Source organism: Ranitomeya imitator, chromosome 1 (genome assembly GCF_032444005.1).
Source record: "Ranitomeya imitator isolate aRanImi1 chromosome 1, aRanImi1.pri, whole genome shotgun sequence".
In the NCBI taxonomy this organism is placed as follows: Eukaryota; Metazoa; Chordata; class Amphibia; order Anura; family Dendrobatidae; genus Ranitomeya; species Ranitomeya imitator.
In genome coordinates this window covers 859,165,591-859,184,874 of record NC_091282.1, presented here as the reverse complement: position 1 = coordinate 859,184,874, position 19,284 = coordinate 859,165,591, and the positions used below count along the sequence as shown (strand labels likewise).

Sequence of the window (19,284 nt, the reverse complement as noted above, 5' to 3'; positions counted from 1 at the left end):
CGCTCGAAGGACATCCAGCAGAGGGCGCATCACCGCGAATGAAGGTAACTACGGGTCATTGACCTACTTTACATTCATTCGCTGGGGTTTTACAGCAAGGAGCACAGCTGCATTAGCAGAGCTCCTGCCTGTAAAAAAATTTTACTCCTTCAGATGGATTTACATCGTGGGACGTGACAGATCGGAAGGTATGAGATATTGTTGTTTTTTTATTTTTCCTTTGTTACAGAGCGAGGGTCTTCAGGTGGATTACCAGGATAATAAAATATTCCAACAACCTGTGTTTTTATTTCATTAAAAGACTTTGTAATAATGTGTTTGGTTTTTTTTAACCATTTCATGCAATTGGATTAATAATGGATAGGTGTCATAATTGACGCCTCTCCATTATTAATCTAGCTTAATGTCACCTTACAATAGCAAGGTGGCATTAACCCTTCATTACCCCATATCCCACCGCTACACGGGAATGGGAAGAGAGTGGCCAAGTGCCAGAATAGGCGCATCTTCCAGATGTGCCTTTTCTGGGGTGGCTGGGGGCAGATGTTTTTAGCCAGGGGGGGGGGCAATAACCGTGGACCCTCTCCAGGCTATTAATATCTGCCCTCAGTCACTGGCTTTACTAGTCTGGCGAAGAAAATTGCGCGGGAGCCCACGCCAATTTTTTCCACCATTTAACCCTTAAATTTAATAGCTAGAGCGCACAAATTTTGCACATACACACTACTAACATTAGTAGTGTGGAATATGCAAAAAAAAAAATGGGGATATGAGATGGTTTACTGTATGTAAACCATGTCTCATATCATGTTGGGTTTGTGAAGGAGAAAGAAAAAGCCGGCAATTGAATTACCGGCTTTTCACATATCTCATGCTGAATGAAATATAAATACAGTGTGTTGTGAATTCTGTGGCTGAGTTCACTTCTGTGGTCACAAGTGGTATTGCAGTCTCTGGGCTTCCTCCCTCAGGTGTTTTGGTGAGCTCGTTGGCTGCCTTGCTATTTAGCTCCACCTGAGTCTGTCTTCCTTGCTCCTTGTCAATGTTCCAGTGTTGGATCTGAGCTACTGCATCTTTCCTTGGGCCTGCTGCTCTGCTAGATAAGTGCTTCTAGATTGTTTTCTGTTTTTTCTGTCCAGCTTGTTATTATCTTTTGCTGGAAGCTCTGAGAAGCAAAGGGGTGCACCGCCGTGCTGTTAGTTCGGCACGGTGGGTCTTTTTGCCCCTTTGCGTGGTTTTCGTTTTAGGGTTTTTTGTAGACTGCATAGTTCTCTTTGCTATCCTCGCTCTGTCTAGAATATCGGGCCTCACTTTGCTGAATCTATTTCATTCCTACGTTTGTCTTTTCATCTTGCTAACAGTCATTATATGTGGGGGCTGCCTATTCCTTTGGGGTATTTCTCTGAGGTAAGTCAGGCTTGTATTTCTATCTTCAGGCTAGTCAGCTCCTCAGGCAGTGCCGAGTTGCATAGGTAGTGGATAGGCGCAATCCACTGCTGCTTCCAGTTGTGTGAGGATAGATCAGGTACTGCAGTCTACAGAGATTCCACGTCTCAGAGCTCGTCCTATTGTTTTGGGTTATTGCCAGATCTCTGTATGTGCGCTGATTACTGCACGCTGTGTTGCCTGATTGCCAGCCATAACAGTACAAGGAGCCATTCAATGATTTCCAATAGAGGGAAAAAAGAAATCCTGACATCATTTTTTTTTCTTAGCTCTGTCTTCAGTCTTTTTTTTCCCCTAGACATTAGAGTGCTTCAGGACACAGCTGTGGACATGGATATTCAGGCTCTGTGCTCCTCAATGGATAATCTCGTTGTAAATGTACAAAAGATTCAAGATACTATTGATCAGAAATCGATGCTAGAACCAAGAATTCCGATTCCTGATTTGTTTTTTGGTGACAGAACTAAGTTCCTGAGCTTCAGAAATAATTGTAAGCTATTTTTGGCCTTGAAACCTCATTCTTCTGGTAATCCTATTCAACAGGTTTTGATTATTATTTCTTTTTTGCGCGGCGACCCACAGGACTGGGCGTTTTCTCTTGCACCAGGAGATTCTGCATTGAGTAATGTTGATGCATTTTTCCAGGCGCTGGGATTGCTTTACGATGAGCCTAATTCAGTGGATCAAGCTGAGAAAAATCTGCTGGCTTTATGCCAGGGTCAGGATGATGTAGAAGTATATTGTCAGAAATTTAGAAAATGGTCAGTACTCACTCTGTGGAATGAATCTGCACTAGCGGCTTTGTTCAGAAAGGGTCTCTCTGAAGCTCTTAAGGATGTAATGGTGGGATTTCCTATGCCTGCTGGTTTGAATGAGTCTATGTCCTTGGCCATTCAGATCGGTCGTCGCTTGCGCGAGCGTAAATCTGTGCACCATCTGGCGGTATTGTCTGAGAGTAAACCTGAGCCTATGCAGTGCGACAGGACTATGACTAAAGTAGAACGGCACGAACACAGACGTCTGAACAGACTGTGTTTCTATTGTGGTGATTCTACTCATGCTATTTCTAATTGTCCTAAACGCACTAGGCGGTTCGATAGCTCTGCCGTTATTGGTACTGTACAGTCCAAATTCCTTTTGTCCATTACCTTAATGTGCTCTTTGTCATCATATTCTGTCATGGCGTTTGTGGATTCAGGCGCTGCCCTGAATCTGATGGATTTGGATTATGCTAAACGTTGTGGATTTTTCTTGGAGCCTTTGCGGTGTCCTATTCCGTTGAGAGGAATTGATGCTACACCTCTGGCCAAGAATAAGCCTCAGTACTGGGCCCAGCTGACCATGTGCATGGCTCCTGCACATCAGGAAGTTATTCGCTTTTTGGTACTGCATAATTTGCATGATGTGGTCGTGTTGGGGTTGCCATGGCTACAAACCCATAATCCAGTATTGGATTGGAACTCTATGTCGGTAACCAGCTGGGGTTGTCAGGGAGTACATGGTGATGTTCCATTTTTGTCTATTTCGTCATCCATTCCTTCTGACATCCCAGAGTTCTTGTCGGACTTTCAGGATGTATTTGAAGAGTCCAAGTCTGATGCCCTACCTCCGCATAGGAATTGTGATTGTGCTATCGATTTGATTCCTGGTAGTAAATTCCCTAAGGGTCGTTTATTTAATTTGTCCGTACCTGAACACACCGCTATGCGCAGTTATGTGAAGGAGTCCCTGGAGAAGGGACATATTCGCCCATCGTCGTCACCATTGGGAGCAGGGTTCTTTTTTGTAGCCAAGAAGGATGGTTCGCTAAGACCGTGTATTGATTACCGCCTTCTTAATAAGATCACTGTTAAGTTTCAGTATCCCTTGCCATTGATTTCTGACTTGTTTGCTCGGATTAAGGGGGCTAGTTGGTTTACTAAGATTGATCTTCGTGGTGCGTATAATCTGGTGAGAATCAGGCAGGGAGATGAATGGAAAACGGCATTTAATACGCCCGAGGGTCATTTTGAGTATCTGGTGATGCTGTTCGGACTTGCCAATGCTCCATCTGTTTTTCAGTCTTTTATGCATGACATTTTCCGTGAGTATCTGGATAAATTCTTGATTGTTTACTTGGATGACATTTTGATCTTCTCAGATGATTGGGAGTCTCATGTGAAGCAAGTCAGAATGGTTTTCCAGGTACTGCGTGCTAATTCCTTGTTCGTGAAGGGATCAAAGTGTCTCTTCGGTGTGCAGAAAGTTTCATTTTTGGGGTTCATCTTTTCCCCTTCTACTATCGAGATGGATCCGGTTAAGGTTCAGGCCATCCAGGATTGGACTCAGCCGACATCTCTAAAAAGTTTGCAGAAATTCCTGGGCTTTGCTAATTTTTATCGTCGCTTCATCTGTAATTTTTCTAGCATTGCCAGACCATTGACCGATTTGACCAAGAAGGGTGCTGATTTGGTTAATTGGTCTTCTGCTGCCGTGGAAGCTTTTCAGGAGTTGAAGCGTCGTTTTTGCTGTGCCCCTGTGTTGTGTCAACCTGATGTTTCTCTTCCGTTCCAGGTCGAGGTTGATGCTTCTGAGATTGGTGCAGGGGCGGTTTTGTCACAGAGAGGTTCTGGTTGCTCAGTGTTCAAACCATGTGCTTTCTTTTCCAGGAAATTTTCTGCTGCTGAGCGTAATTATGATGTGGGCAACCGAGAGTTGCTGGCCATGAAGTGGGCATTCGAGGAGTGGCGTCATTGGCTTGAGGGTGCTAAGCATCGCGTGGTGGTTTTGACTGATCATAAGAACCTTACTTATCTTGAGTCTGCCAAGCGCTTGAATCCTAGACAGGCCCGTTGGTCGTTGTTTTTTGCTCGTTTTGATTTTGTGATTTCATACCTTCCGGGCTCTAAAAATGTGAAGGCGGATGCTCTGTCTAGGAGTTTTGTGCCCGACTCTCCGGGGTTATCTGAGCCGGCGAGTATCCTCAAGGAAGGAGTCATTGTGTCTGCCATCTCCCCTGATTTGCGGAGAGTGTTGCAGAAATTTCAGGCTAATAAACCTGATCGTTGTCCGGCCGAGAAACTGTTCGTCCCTGATAGGTGGACTAGTAAAGTTATCTCTGAACTTCATTGTTCGGTGCTGGCCGGTCATCCAGGAATCTTTGGTACCAGGGAGTTGGTTGCTAGATCCTTCTGGTGGCCATCTCTGTCACGGGATGTGCGTGCTTTTGTGCAGTCCTGTGGAATTTGTGCTAGGGCTAAGCCCTGCTGTTCACGTGCCAGTGGGTTGCTTTTGCCCTTGCCGGTCCCGAAGAGGCCTTGGACACATATTTCGATGGATTTCATTTCTGACCTTCCCGTTTCTCAAAAGATGTCTGTCATTTGGGTGGTCTGTGATCGCTTTTCTAAGATGGTCCATCTGGTGCCCTTGGTTAAATTGCCTTCCTCCTCTGATTTGGTGCCTTTGTTCTTCCAGCATGTGGTTCGTTTACATGGCATTCCTGAGAATATTGTTTCTGACAGAGGTTCCCAGTTTGTCTCGAGGTTCTGGCGAGCCTTTTGTGGTAGGATGGGCATTGACCTATCTTTTTCCTCGGCCTTCCATCCTCAGACTAATGGCCAGACCGAACGAACCAATCAGACCTTGGAAACATATCTGAGATGTTTTGTTTCCGCTGACCAGGATGATTGGGTGTCATTTTTGCCGTTGGCTGAGTTCGCCCTTAATAATCGGGCCAGCTCGGCTACCTTGGTCTCTCCATTTTTCTGCAATTCTGGGTTCCATCCTCGTTTCTCTTCAGGACAGGTTGAGTCTTCGGACTGTCCTGGTGTGGATAATGTGGTGGACAGGTTGCAGCAGATCTGGACTCAGGTAGTGGACAATTTGACCTTGTCCCAGGAGAAGGCTCAGCTTTTCGCTAATCGCAGACGCCGTGTGGGACCCCGACTTCGTGTTGGGGATCTGGTTTGGTTATCTTCTCGTCATATACCTATGAAGGTTTCCTCTCCTAAATTTAAACCTCGTTTTATTGGTCCGTATAGGATTTCTGAGATTCTCAATCCGGTGTCTTTTCGTCTGACCCTCCCAGACTCCTTTTCCATACATAATGTATTCCATAGGTCGTTGTTGAGGAGATACGTGGCACCTATGGTTCCATCTGTGGAGCCTCCTGCCCCTGTTTTGGTGGAGGGGGAATTGGAGTATATTGTGGAGAAGATTTTGGATTCTCGTGTCTCTAGACGGAAACTCCAGTATCTGGTCAAATGGAAGGGTTATGCTCAGGAAGATAATTCCTGGGTTTTTGCCTCTGATGTCCATGCCCCAGATCTTGTTCGTGCCTTTCATGTGGCTCATCCTGGTCGGCCTGGGGGTTCTGGTGAGGGTTCGGTGACCCCTCCTTAAGGGGGGGGTACTGTTGTGAATTCTGTGGCTGAGTTCACTTCTGTGGTCACAAGTGGTATTGCAGTCTCTGGGCTTCCTCCCTCAGGTGTTTTGGTGAGCTCGTTGGCTGCCTTGCTATTTAGCTCCACCTGAGTCTGTCTTCCTTGCTCCTTGTCAATGTTCCAGTGTTGGATCTGAGCTACTGCATCTTTCCTTGGGCCTGCTGCTCTGCTAGATAAGTGCTTCTAGATTGTTTTCTGTTTTTTCTGTCCAGCTTGTTATTATCTTTTGCTGGAAGCTCTGAGAAGCAAAGGGGTGCACCGCCGTGCTGTTAGTTCGGCACGGTGGGTCTTTTTGCCCCTTTGCGTGGTTTTCGTTTTAGGGTTTTTTGTAGACTGCATAGTTCTCTTTGCTATCCTCGCTCTGTCTAGAATATCGGGCCTCACTTTGCTGAATCTATTTCATTCCTACGTTTGTCTTTTCATCTTGCTAACAGTCATTATATGTGGGGGCTGCCTATTCCTTTGGGGTATTTCTCTGAGGTAAGTCAGGCTTGTATTTCTATCTTCAGGCTAGTCAGCTCCTCAGGCAGTGCCGAGTTGCATAGGTAGTGGATAGGCGCAATCCACTGCTGCTTCCAGTTGTGTGAGGATAGATCAGGTACTGCAGTCTACAGAGATTCCACGTCTCAGAGCTCGTCCTATTGTTTTGGGTTATTGCCAGATCTCTGTATGTGCGCTGATTACTGCACGCTGTGTTGCCTGATTGCCAGCCATAACAACAGTGTATATGTTTGTGTCTCAATGATATAGATATATATAGAGAGAGAGAGAGACACACAGAGAGAGAGAGAGAGAGAGACAGAGAGAGAGAGAGACACAGAGAGAGAGAGAGAGAGAGAGAGAGAGAGACATGCTGTATATATGTTTTAACGAACATTTGAGCCCATAAATCCATTAGATGTCGGTTTTGCAAGCCTGCGAGAAAATCGCGCAGTACGGATGACATACGGATTATATACGGAGGATGCCATGCGCAAAATACGCTGACACACCCTGCCTACGGATGACATACGGATCACTATTTTGGGAACATTTCTGCGTATTACGGCCGTAAAATACGGACCGTATTGTCTTACGCCGAGTGTGACGCCGGCCTTAGATTAAAGGGAACCTGTCACCCCCGTTTTTTCAGATTGAGCTATAAATACTGTTAAATAGGGCCTGCGCTGTGCGTTACTATAGTGTATGTAGTGTACCCTGATTCCCCATGTATGCTGAGAAATACATTACCAAAGTCGCCGTTTTCGCCTGTCAATCAGGCTGGTCTGGTCAGGTGGGCGTGTTCACAGCGCTCTTTTCTTCTCCAGCTTTCCGTTGGTGGCGTAGTGGTGTGCGCATGTCCAAGGTCCGAATTCCCTGCGCCCACGTGAAGACACAGCGCGCGATCTGCGCTGTAATCCCTTGCATCGGTGGGGGCGGCCATCTTCCTGGGGCCGCGCGTGCGCAGATGGAGTGCTCTGCTGCACGGGGCTTCAGGAAAATGGCCGCGGGATGCCGCGCATTAGAGATCGCGGCGGCCATTTTTCCAAAGCCGAGATGCAAACTCGGCTTTGGGAAAATGGCCGCCGCGATCTCTAATGCACACGCGCGGCATCCCGCGGCCATTTTCCTGAAGCCCAGCGCAGGCCCTATTTAACAGTATTTATAGCTCAATCTGAAAAAACGGGGTGACAGGTTCCCTTTAAGGTCTGGGCTTTGACTAGGTCACTCCAAAAGGCTATGTGCACATGTTGCGGATTAGGCTTAGGAATTTCTGGTGAGGATTCTGCCTCTCCTGGCAGAAAACGCACCTGCGGATTTGTCGCTTTTTTTGTGCGGTTCCGCAGCGTTTTTTGTGCGTTTTTGCTGTGGTTTTCTTGCAGATTTGCTGCGGTTTTACCCTTGCGGTTTTCTATAAAGGAATGGGTACAAAAACGCTGCAGATTCACAAAAAAAAAAAAAAAGAAGTGACATGCTACTTCTTTTAAACCACAGCGTTTCCGCAGCAGATTTTCCACCAAGTGTGCACAACATTTTTTTTTTTCTCATTGATTTACATTGTACTGTAAATCAATTGCGGATCTGCAGCGTTTCTGCACCGCAAAAATCGCTGCAGATCCGCAGAGAATCCGCAACGTGTGCACATAGCCTTACACATTTCCCTTTAACCGCTAAGTGACCAGGCAAAGTTTTTGAAATTGACCAGTGTCAATTTATATGGTAATAACTCTGGAAAGCTTAAAAAATCCCTGTGATTGAGACGTTTTTTGTTGCACACTATAATTTATGACAATGGTAAATTTAGATTTATTTTTTATAAACAGAAAACGAATCACAGAAATTTGATAAAAATTAAAAAAAAAAAAAAATTTGAAATGTTCGAACTTTGAATGATTATCCCTTTAAGGCCGGGATTACACATGCGAGAAACACGTCCGTGTCTCGCATGTGAAATCCCTCCTCTGGTGCCGGCACTCTAGAGCGGAGCGTGTGGCCGCATAGCAACACATGGAGCTGCACGCTTCGCTCCCGAGTGCCGGCTCCTGAGCTTGGATTTCACATGCGAGACACGGACGTGTTTCTCGCATGTGTGATCCCGGCCTTATCCAGATAGACATGCCACAAAAAAACATTAATAAATAGGATTTCCCTCATGTTTGCTTTACAGCAGCACCATTTGTAAAATATTTTATTTGGTTAGCATTTTTAGGAGGTTTCCAAGTGTAGCAGTAATTTTTCATTTTTGCAAGGAAATTTACAAAATCTATTATTTTAGGGACCTACCCAGGTTTTAAGTGACTTTGGGAGTCCTACAGAATGCTGTAGATAAGCCCCTGATGCCGGTGGCCTTAGCTTATTGGTGAATTTTGGGGTAACAGATTCCCTTTAAATATAAATAAGTTAATCAGAATGCTAGTAAACAATTAAGAAATATATAAACTACTGTACAAAAGGTCAGTTGCCTGCTGGTCGTTTGCTGTAAAACATGCAGCATTCTACAGAAATGCTGAAAGGCAGCATATGTAATAGTTATACGATGGATCGCTGGGGTAGATTCAATTTAATTAGGAGATACTCTTTAATTAAACTCTGTACTTTAATTAGGAGACAACCTAATAGCCCAAAAAGGAGATTTCACACCGATCCCATGCTTGTCTCTAGTGTGTCATGTCCTCATGCTTTACTTGAAATGTATGATTATCGTCTTTGGGGGGCTGCAACGTCAAAACTTCTGTGGGATGATATATAGAAACAATAGGGGTACAGCAACATAGGATTACAATTTTGGCACAGATTTATTCCAATAATAATTATTTTAAATAAAGCATGAAAAAAATGTTTATGCTACAAACTAAGACACTGTGTTTATGCAAATAAAACTACCGTATATACTCGAGTATAAGCCGAGATTTTCACCTGTGATGTCAGGAGTGGGCGGGCTGGAGCATCACATGGCAGCTCAGAGCCCTCCCTCTTCTTGACATCATCACAGGTCCTTCAGGCTCTCCAGTCTCCACTAGAATCTGCACCTTCCTCATAACCTGTGCTGTGGAAAGGAAACGAGGGACTGCTCTGTGTACAGTAATGGGACGCTCCAGCTTTAACCTCACCATAGTGTGGCTGGCTGCCACATTTAAGAGGTTAGTCTTTACAAAACACAAAGCACTCTGCCACTCCTTTGGTGAACTATAACTCCCAGCATGTCATAGGATCTGCAGGACATGCTGGGAGTTATAGTTCTCCCATGGGATTTTAAAGCAGCACTCCAGTGTTATTTTGCAGTGCTGGAGTGGTGCTTTAAATACAAGCCCTGTGCCCCCATTCTTATACTCACCCTCCAGCATCTTCATACAATACTTTACAGACACCACACTGGTCCCGCAGCTTCCAACATAATAACATACTATTATATATAATAACACCACATATAATAGTATGTCATTTATGTTATTAAATATTTTACCACATTTTTTAGCTTGAAATATTTTTTTTCCCTATTTTCCACCTCTAAAACCTGGGTGCGCCTTATAGTCCGGTGCGTCTTATAGTCCGAAAAATACGGTATATTTTTTCTCTTTAATTGTTACGTCCCCATGGGGAAATAGAACCAATAAGGGTATGTGTCCACATTCAGTATTACATCCGGATTAGCTGCAGTGTTCAACCCGCAGTGTCCAGATGTTACATCATAGTGGAGGGGATTTTACGAAATCTCGTCTCCACTATGCTTGCGAACATGCATCCATCGACCCTGCGTTAACGGACATGCGGCACGTCTTTTTAGACCGCAGCATGTCCGTTTACCTTCCGTCGACGCTCCGTTGCTGCAAGGTAAATCACAGGTCCCTATGAATAGGGTGCAGAGATTCCGGACATGTGCAATGAACACATCCGGAATCACCGCGCGTACAGAAGGGGGCGGCGCTTTGGGCGGAGCGGGTTTTCCGCTCCGTCCAAAGAGCCGTGATTACGGACTGTGGACAATACCCCAAAAGGCTCATGACATCCCAAAGAAAACAAGCCCCTACTTAACAAAAAAAAAAAAAAGGAATAGATTTTTGCCAGGCCCCAAGTCTGAGTTGCATTTATTTTTTTTTTTTTATAGATAGAATTTAATGGGGACATGATCTATGCTGCTGCTAGTCACATATCCGCGTGTTTTTTCATTGACCGTGCGCCCGTGCATAATGGAGTAATGTCCGTTGTTTCAAGGCATCATAGATGAAAAGTGCTAATACTAGTTGACACTGATGGTAAACAGACACATGGATTAACCCCTTAGTGACGGAGCCAATTTTTTTAAATCTGACCGGTACCACTTTATGTGGTAATAACTCTGCAACGCTTCAACAAATCCCAGTGACACATTATACTTTATGATAATGGTAAATTTAGGTCAATATGTTTTGTGTTTATTTATAGAAAATATAAAAAATTTGAGAAAAATGTTAAAAAATTAGCAATTTTCAAAGTTTAAATGATTATCCCTTTAATCCAGATGGTCATACCACAGCAAACCATTAATAAATAACATTCCCCACATGTCGGCTTTACATCAGCACCATTTGTAAAATGTTATTTTATTTTGTCAGCATTTTAGGAGGTTTAAAAATGTAGCAGCAATTTTTCATTTTTTCAAGGAAATTTACAACATTTATTTTTTTAGGGAACTATCCATGTTTGAATTGACTTTAGGGGACCCATATATTGGGAAACCCCTAAACGTGATACCATTTTAAAAACAGCGCCCCCTGACATATTGAAAACTGCTGTCAGGTAGTTTTTTAACCCTTCAGGTGCTTTACAGGAATTAATGCAAAGTGGTATGACAGAAATGAAAATGTGTATTTTTACCACCTAAATGCCGCTAACTTCTGAACAGGTTACAACAGCCGACAGACTCTAAGGCCGCTATTTGGTCATGAATTGCCATCGCAAACATCAGGACCACACAATCATGATCTGAGGGCACCAATTGGGATAAAGAGGAAGCCCCCACACTCTGTTAACATTTATAATGATGTAGTCACTATTGACAGCAGCATCTAAGGGGTTAAACAGATATGTACGGTGCCAACACTGATCGTGGCTGATACAGCAAGTTGTCAGCTATAGTGGACAGTCGACAGCTACTGCATTGTCACCTGTATGGGGAGGCTAGTCTCTTCTATCTCAGGTCAGTTAAAAGACGTATTGGCTGTCATTAAGGGGTTAAACACTGATGACCATTGATAACCATTATATAACCTGTATGCCTATATTAATAGGTTACATACACCCAAGGGGCGGTGACAGATTCCCTTTAGGCTTCATTAACATGTCCATCAGCTGTTGCAGACCACCCCTGTGAGTTTTGCCTGGCTGGCTATAGGAAATACAGGGGAACCCCAGCTGGATTTTTTTTTTTTTAATTGATGGCAGAGGCGGCGGGTGATGAATAATCCCATCAGCAGCTTTTCTCCTCTCACTGTTATTAGCAGCAGCAGGTGTAGGATGATGGGAGTCACTTATCACTGAATATAATTCATCATTCTCCTCTGCTCGTGCCGATCGCCAGAATAGCAGGGGAGAACGATGAGAGCCGTCTACAGCACCTGCCACCGGGGAACAGCTCTTACTGTACCGCTGCTTCTCAGGCGGCAGAGCAAGTGGTACTGATACGACACGTGTGCCAACCATGTATTACACACACGGACACTGACATCTCTGGTACCATTTTTATCCGGTAACGGGAAAAAAAAAAAAAAAAAAGACAGATGTGCGAGACAGGCCTTAAAGCATGTCACTCTCTGAAACCGCAGATACAGAGTCAAACATACCTAGCTGAGAACATACAGGCAGTGCATGATAAATGCTTCAAAGACTGGGCAGCATGGATCACCTGTCAGATTCTTTTTAATGTGTGCACAAACCCTAAAGATGTATTTGAATAACATAGGAAAAGCACAAAAAGTGCTATAAATAACAGCTCATACAATATGCTTACAATGCAGACACATTATAAAAAGCACCTTTTCAGTAATCCTGAACATACAGGATACTCCTATGCTCAGAACTTTCAGCCATTTTTTTTTTTTAAGATGTTGTCCATTGAACATGAAAAGGAAGCGAGAGCAGCTGGAGCCGGGACTTCCTCTTCATGTTCAATTCGAACAAGACAGTGACACCAGCGCTGATTGGGCGCCAGGGTCAAGTCACAACACCGCACGAGAGCAAGTGCAGGCATTGTGGGAACGACGCCAGCACAGGAGGAGAGTAAATAATTACTATGCTTCTTATTATAAGAGATGGGAACCTTGGTCTAATTTTATTTCTAGAATATGTTATTTTATTGCTTCTCTCCAATTTTGACTTGATTTTTTGACTTTTGAATATGTTTAATCATTTTATTGCAAACCTCAAACCGCATCTAAATGGTTATAAATATTACTGTTAAGTTTGTTTATTTGTTTTTGTACCCACCCTTTTCTCTCCGACTTTCCTGTTCTTTCCTGTTTTGTTCCCCAATAAAGATGATCAAAACTAAATATCCAAACCCCTTTCCTTATTTTACCTAACTTCCTTTCCTATCCCATTTTTTGTATGTTAAAAATTTTAATAAAGTTTCTTTGAAAAAGAGGGCGAGTATAGGCTTTTATAATTTAATCAGGGCCAAGAGTGGGGTATGAGAAAAAGTTGTCCAACTAGGGGACAACTTCAAGGCTATATTTCTAGAGTTGCTTGAGGGGTTCAAAAACAAATGCCCAGATTCATCATTTGAGTGGGAGAAGTGTTTAAGTGGGTTTTCTTTTTTGTCTTCGTTGGCATTTTTGCATTAAATTTAGCACTGCGCAATTTACAAAACATCTTTAGAAAAGAAAGGGGGAGGGAAAAAAAAAAAACACCTTTCACTTATGAACAATAAAATGAATTTCCCATAGAAACTAATTGGAAGGGTTTCTTAACAGTTTTTGAGACGCTGTGAATATGTTCCAAAAAAAACTACACATCAAGCATCACATGGGGCCCGCCACATGCCGTCCGGAGCATCACATGGGGCCCGCCACATGCCGTCCGGAGCATCACATGGGGCACGTTATGTATGGAGCGTTATATTGGGCTCATTATTCTGCATGGAGCATTATTTTGGGCTCGTTATTCTGTATGGAGCAGCATTATATTGGGCTCGTTATTCTGTATGGAGCAGCATTATATTGGGCTCGTTATTCTGTATGGAGCAGCATTATATTGGGCTCGTTATTCTGTATGGAGCAGCATAATATTGGGCTCGTTATTCTGTATGGAGCAGCATAATATTGGGCTCATTATTCTGTATGGAGCAGCATAATATTGGGCTCATTATTCTGTATGGAGCAGCATAATATTGGGCTCATTATTCTGTATGGAGCAGCATAATATTGGGCTCATTATTCTGTATGGAGCAGCATAATATTGGGCTCATTATTCTGTATGGAGCAGCATAATATTGGGCTCATTATTCTGTATGGAGCAGCATAATATTGGGCTCATTATTCTGTATGGAGCAGCATAATATTGGGCTCATTATTCTGTATGGAGCAGCATAATATTGGGCTCATTATGCTGTATGGAGCAGCATAATATTGGGCTCATTATGCTGTATGGAGCAGAATAATATTGGGCTCATTATTTTCTATGGAGCATAATATCGGGCTCATTATTCTGTATGGAGCATAATATCGGGCTCATTATTCTGTATGGAGCATAATATCGGGCTCATTATTCTGTATGGAGCATAATATCGGGCTCAGTATTCTGTATGGAGCATAATATTGGGCTCAGTATTCTGTATGGAGCATAATATTGGGCTCAGTATTCTGTATGGAGCATAATATTGGGCTCATTATTCTGTGCTAGATGGTGGCCCGATTCTAACGCATCGGGTATTCTAGAATATGCATGTCCACGTAGTATATTGCCCTGCCACGTAGTATATTGCCCAGCCACGTAGTATACAGCAGAGCCATGTAGTATACAGACTTAAAACAAACATATACTCACCCTCCGTTGAAGTCCTGGCCCTGTATGCGGTGCACGCGGCAGCTTCCGGTCCCAGGGTTGGTATGGGCGCAGGACCTGTGATGACGTTGCGGTCATATGACCGTGACGTCATGGCAGGTCCTTGTCGCATACCATCCTTGCCACCAGAACCTGATGCTTGCATGGAGCGGTTACCAGAGCATCGCGAGGAGCGGGAAAGGCGCTGGAATGTGAGTATATGATTTTTTTTTTTTTTAATTATTATTTTTAACATTAGATCTTTTTACTATTGAGGCTGCATAGGCAGCCTCAATAGTAAAAGAGTTGGTCACACAGGGTGATAGCGGCGTTAATAGAGTGCGTTACACCGCGGCATAATGCGGTCCATTAGCGCAGCGCTAATGGACCGCGTTATGCCGCGGTGTAACGCACTCCATTAACGCCGCTATCACCCTGTGTGACCAACTCTTTTACTATTGAGGCTGCCTATGCAGCCTCAATAGTAAAAAGATCTAATGTTAAAAATAATAATAAAAAAAAAAAAAAAATCATTAACCCTGTCTGAGCGCTGATTGGAGGGGAGTACGGAGCTGGCACTTACTGCGGGGAGGAAGGAGCGGCCATGTTGCCGCCGGACTGCGCCCGTCGCTGATTGGTCGTGGCAATGGTCGTGGGCATTTTGCCACGACCAATCAGCGACTTGGATTCCATGACAGACAGAGGCCGCGACCAATGAATATCCGGGACAGACAGAAAGACGAAAGTGACCCTTAGACAATTATATAGTAGATGGAGGATAATATTGGGCTCACTATTCTGTATGGAGCATAATATTGGGCTCACTCTATATCAAGCATAATATTAGGCTAATGATTCTGTATGAAGAACTATGTGGTATCCATAATACTGTATGGAGCAATATATGGGGCTCATTCTATATGCAGCACTATGTGGTGCCCATAATACTGTATGGAGGATAAAGGGGCCCACTGAGACTTTTACCCGGAGCCTACGAAAACCTGAAGCCGGCCCCATCTGTAGCATCGATAATTTTGTGCATACATGTGATTCCTTTCCAACTTAAAGGGAACCTGTCACTCCGTTTTTTCAGATTGAGATAAAAATACTGCTAAATAGGGCCTGCGCTGTGCGTTACAATAGTGTATGTAGTGTACCCTGATTCCCCACCTATGCTGCGAAATACATTACCAAAGTCGCCGTTTATATTATCCATGTTTCCTATGCTAATGAGGGCTTTGACTAGCCCCCTTTCCATGATATCACACCCCTGTGGGCATGTTAATTTGCATGAGCCGGCCTCATCACCAGATCATGTAAATCTAGCGCATGCATGCTGCCCATTTTGGCAGCGTTAATGGGTCTCAGCACATGACCAGAAGTTGAAAAGATTACTCCCGGTCATGCGCAGTACGCCAGCGTCACTGGTTTCAGAGACGCAGTGACGCTGCCGAAATGAGCGATGCACATGCGCGAGATTTGAATAAGCTGGCAATGATGTTACCATGCCCACAAGGGGGAAGAGGGCTGACTACTGTGAGGCAGCTAGCGTCCCATCGATTAGTCAAAGCCATCATTACCATAGGAAACAGGGACAACAGACACTTTTTTAAAGCCTTTATTTATCAGAATTATGCTACACAGGGCTGTTAGGCAGAGTTTGCTCATACATAGGTGAATGCTGCTGGGCAGGGGGGACCGGACATACAGTAAGATTAGGCTACGTTCACATTAGCGTTCCGCTAATGTGCGTCGATGTTGCGTTGGCTACGCAGCGGCGACGCGCCCCTATGTTTAACATAGGGGACGCGTGCGTTTTTTGGGTGGCGTTTTTCGACACGTGCGTCGTTTCCGACGCTAGCGTCGGACGCAAGAAAATGAAACAAGTTGCATTTTTCGTGCGTCCGATTTTCGTCAAAAAATGACGCACGCGTCGCAAAACGCAGCGTTTTTGCGCGCGTTTTTTGTGCGTCATGCGTTGCGTCGCCGACGCACCGGCGCGCAACGCTAGTGTGAACGTAGCCTTAGTGACAAGTTTGCATGGGCCTGCACTGGCCACCAGGAGCCATGACAGCAGCATTAGGTCACCAGGCCTGAGCCACACTGCGCTGGCCACCAGGAGGCGGGCCCGAGCCACACTGCGCTGGCCACCAGGAGGCGGGCCCGAGCCACACTGCGCTGGCCACCAGGAGGCGGGCCCGAGCCACACTGCGCTGGCCACCAGGAGGCGGGCCCGAGCCACACTGCGCTGGCCACCAGGAGGCGGGCCCGAGCCACACTGCGCTGGCCACCAGGAGGCGGGCCCGAGCCACACTGCGCTGGCCACCAGGAGGCGGGCCCGAGCCACACTGCGCTGGCCACCAGGAGGCGGGCCCGAGCCACACTGCGCTGGCCACCAGGAGGCGGGCCCGAGCCACACTGCGCTGGCCACCAGGAGGCGGGCCCGAGCCACACTGCGCTGGCCACCAGGAGGCGGGCCCGAGCCACACTGCGCTGGCCACCAGGAGGCGGGCCCGAGCCACACTGCGCTGGCCACCAGGAGGCGGGCCCGAGCCACACTGCGCTGGCCACCAGGAGGCGGGCCCGAGCCACACTGCGCTGGCCACCAGGAGGCGGGCCCGAGCCACACTGCGCTGGCCACCAGGAGGCGGGCCCGAGCCACACTGCGCTGGCCACCAGGAGGCGGGCCCGAGCCACACTGCGCTGGCCACCAGGAGGCGGGCCCGAGCCACACTGCGCTGGCCACCAGGAGGCGGGCCCGAGCCACACTGCGCTGGCCACCAGGAGGCGGGCCCGAGCCACACTGCGCTGGCCACCAGGAGGCGGGCCCGAGCCACACTGCGCTGGCCACCAGGAGGCGGGCCCGAGCCACACTGCGCTGGCCACCAGGAGGCGGGCCCGAGCCACACTGCGCTGGCCACCAGGAGGCGGGCCCGAGCCACACTGCGCTGGCCACCAGGAGGCGGGCCCGAGCCACACTGCGCTGGCCACCAGGAGGCGGGCCCGAGCCACACTGCGCTGGCCACCAGGAGGCGGGCCCGAGCCACACTGCGCTGGCCACCAGGAGGCGGGCCCGAGCCACACTGCGCTGGCCACCAGGAGGCGGGCCCGAGCCACACTGCGCTGGCCACCAGGAGGCGGGCCCGAGCCACACTGCGCTGGCCACCAGGAGGCGGGCCCGAGCCACACTGCGCTGGCCACCAGGAGGCGGGCCCGAGCCACACTGCGCTGGCCACCAGGAGGCGGGCCCGAGCCACACTGCGAAGGCCACCAGGAGGCGGGCCCGAGCCACACTGCGCTGGCCACCAGGAGGCGGGCCCGAGCCACACTGCGCTGGCCACCAGGAGGCGGGCCCGAGCCACACTGCGCTGGCCACCAGGAGGCGGGCCCGAGCCACACTGCGCTGGCCACCAGGAGGCGGGCCCGAGCCACACTGCGCTGGCCACCAGGAGGCGGGCCCGAGCCACACTGCGCTGGCCACCAGGAGGCGGGCCCGAGCCACACTGCGCTGGCCACCAGGAGGCGGGCCCGAGCCACACTGCGCTGGCCACCAGGAGGCGGGCCTGAGCCACATTGCACCGCACACAGACGCCCTCTGACCTGCTGCGAAGTGGAGGGGGGTAGACTTCCTCCCGGCCATGTCCTTGGCATTGACATTTCCCGGCTCCAGCAGTCTCCGCACCCGGGACACGTCCCCGTTCCTGCACGCCTCGAACAGCTCCCGGAAGGCTCCGCTCACCGCACTCAGCGGCCCCGCGCTCTCGGGGCTCTCGGCCGGACTGCCCGCGGAGGACAGGCTGTTGGTGGAGGAGCTGGAGCTGCTGCCGGAGCTGGGTGCCGGCGCTGGAGGGAAGGACGGCGGGCTGGGTGACAACAGCGCAGCGGCTTCGCCCGGAGGAGGGGAGAGCGGCCTAGGCAGGAACCCCGGCACCGAGCTGGCTTCTCCCTCAGGCTGAGAATCCGGGCCCTGGCGCTGGGAGGCGAGAGGCATCTCCGGGCTGCCAGGAGGGGACTGCAGCTCTGAGGAGAGCGGCGGAGGAGGCGAGGAGGACGGGGGAGGCTGGCCGGCGGCTCCGGACACTTGTTGTTGCTGGGAACGCCTGGCAGACACCGCCGCCATTTCACAGCGAGAGGCCGCGGCCCGGCTCCCCCCAGACACACGGGACGGCGCAGCCCGCACTGCCCTCTCCACTCCAGCTCTTACGGCCTGGGACAATAAGCGGGCGCAAGCTCTGCGGGTGACGTCGCGGACAGGGGCGGGGCGAGCGAGGCATAAACAAAAAAATTATTCCTTCACAGGAACAGCGACACCAGAAAAGGGAAGGCGGGGCTACGCGTCACCAGAAGACCGGATTGGATACAAATAATGATGGGCGTGTCCAAGCGAGTGTAATCGTAGTTGGGTGTTTTTTTTCTGTAACAGCTTTATTGACAATGTCGTAAACAGTGCATTGTTACATTACACCCGTGTTTAATTACAACCTAGCGGTCCTATGTGGCCTGTAACAGTTATTATTGTGCTCAGGCCGTGACGTGGGAAGCAAAATAGGAACTTAGAACCTTCATGTCACCTAAAATGACCTTATCCAGAGCTTTACAACAAATATCCTCAGCCCTATGGCCTAGTAAACACCTACATCCGCCACAGACCCTAAAAGTCAACTATGGTGTAGACATTATGCAAGTCCCAATCCCACAGCCAGGTTAGTGGTCCATGGGCTCTGGAAGGGAGCTGTTAGAACCGCCTCGTACCTGTTTGCATCCGCAGCTTCTTTTGCTTCGCCCGCGTGATGCAACCTTGTTGCGGCACAGAGGCGTAGCTAGGGTTTTGGTTCGGGGGGGTGAAACATTGAGTGGGCCCCTTATATGGCATACAGTATAATGAACTCCCCATAGTCCTCCATACAGTATAATGCACTCC

The 19,284-nt window shown here is 47.8% G+C and overlaps 1 protein-coding gene across 3 annotated transcripts in view; it reads right to left on the bottom strand.

Annotated features, from left to right (window-relative positions):
• Window positions 1–18,627, bottom strand: part of TNKS (tankyrase) — a 310,108-nt gene extending 291,481 nt beyond the window's left edge. For 2 of the 3 annotated variants that reach the window (XM_069742100.1, XM_069742109.1), the window contains exon 1: window positions 17,964–18,626. In XM_069742100.1, coding sequence (XP_069598201.1) covers window positions 17,964–18,483 — 520 coding nt within the window. In that variant the 5' untranslated portion in view covers window positions 18,484–18,626. Of the gene's footprint in view, window positions 1–17,963 lie in introns of all 3 variants that reach the window. The other variant, XM_069742119.1, reaches the window with a different exon arrangement.
• Between the last annotated feature and the right edge of the window lie 657 nt (window positions 18,628–19,284).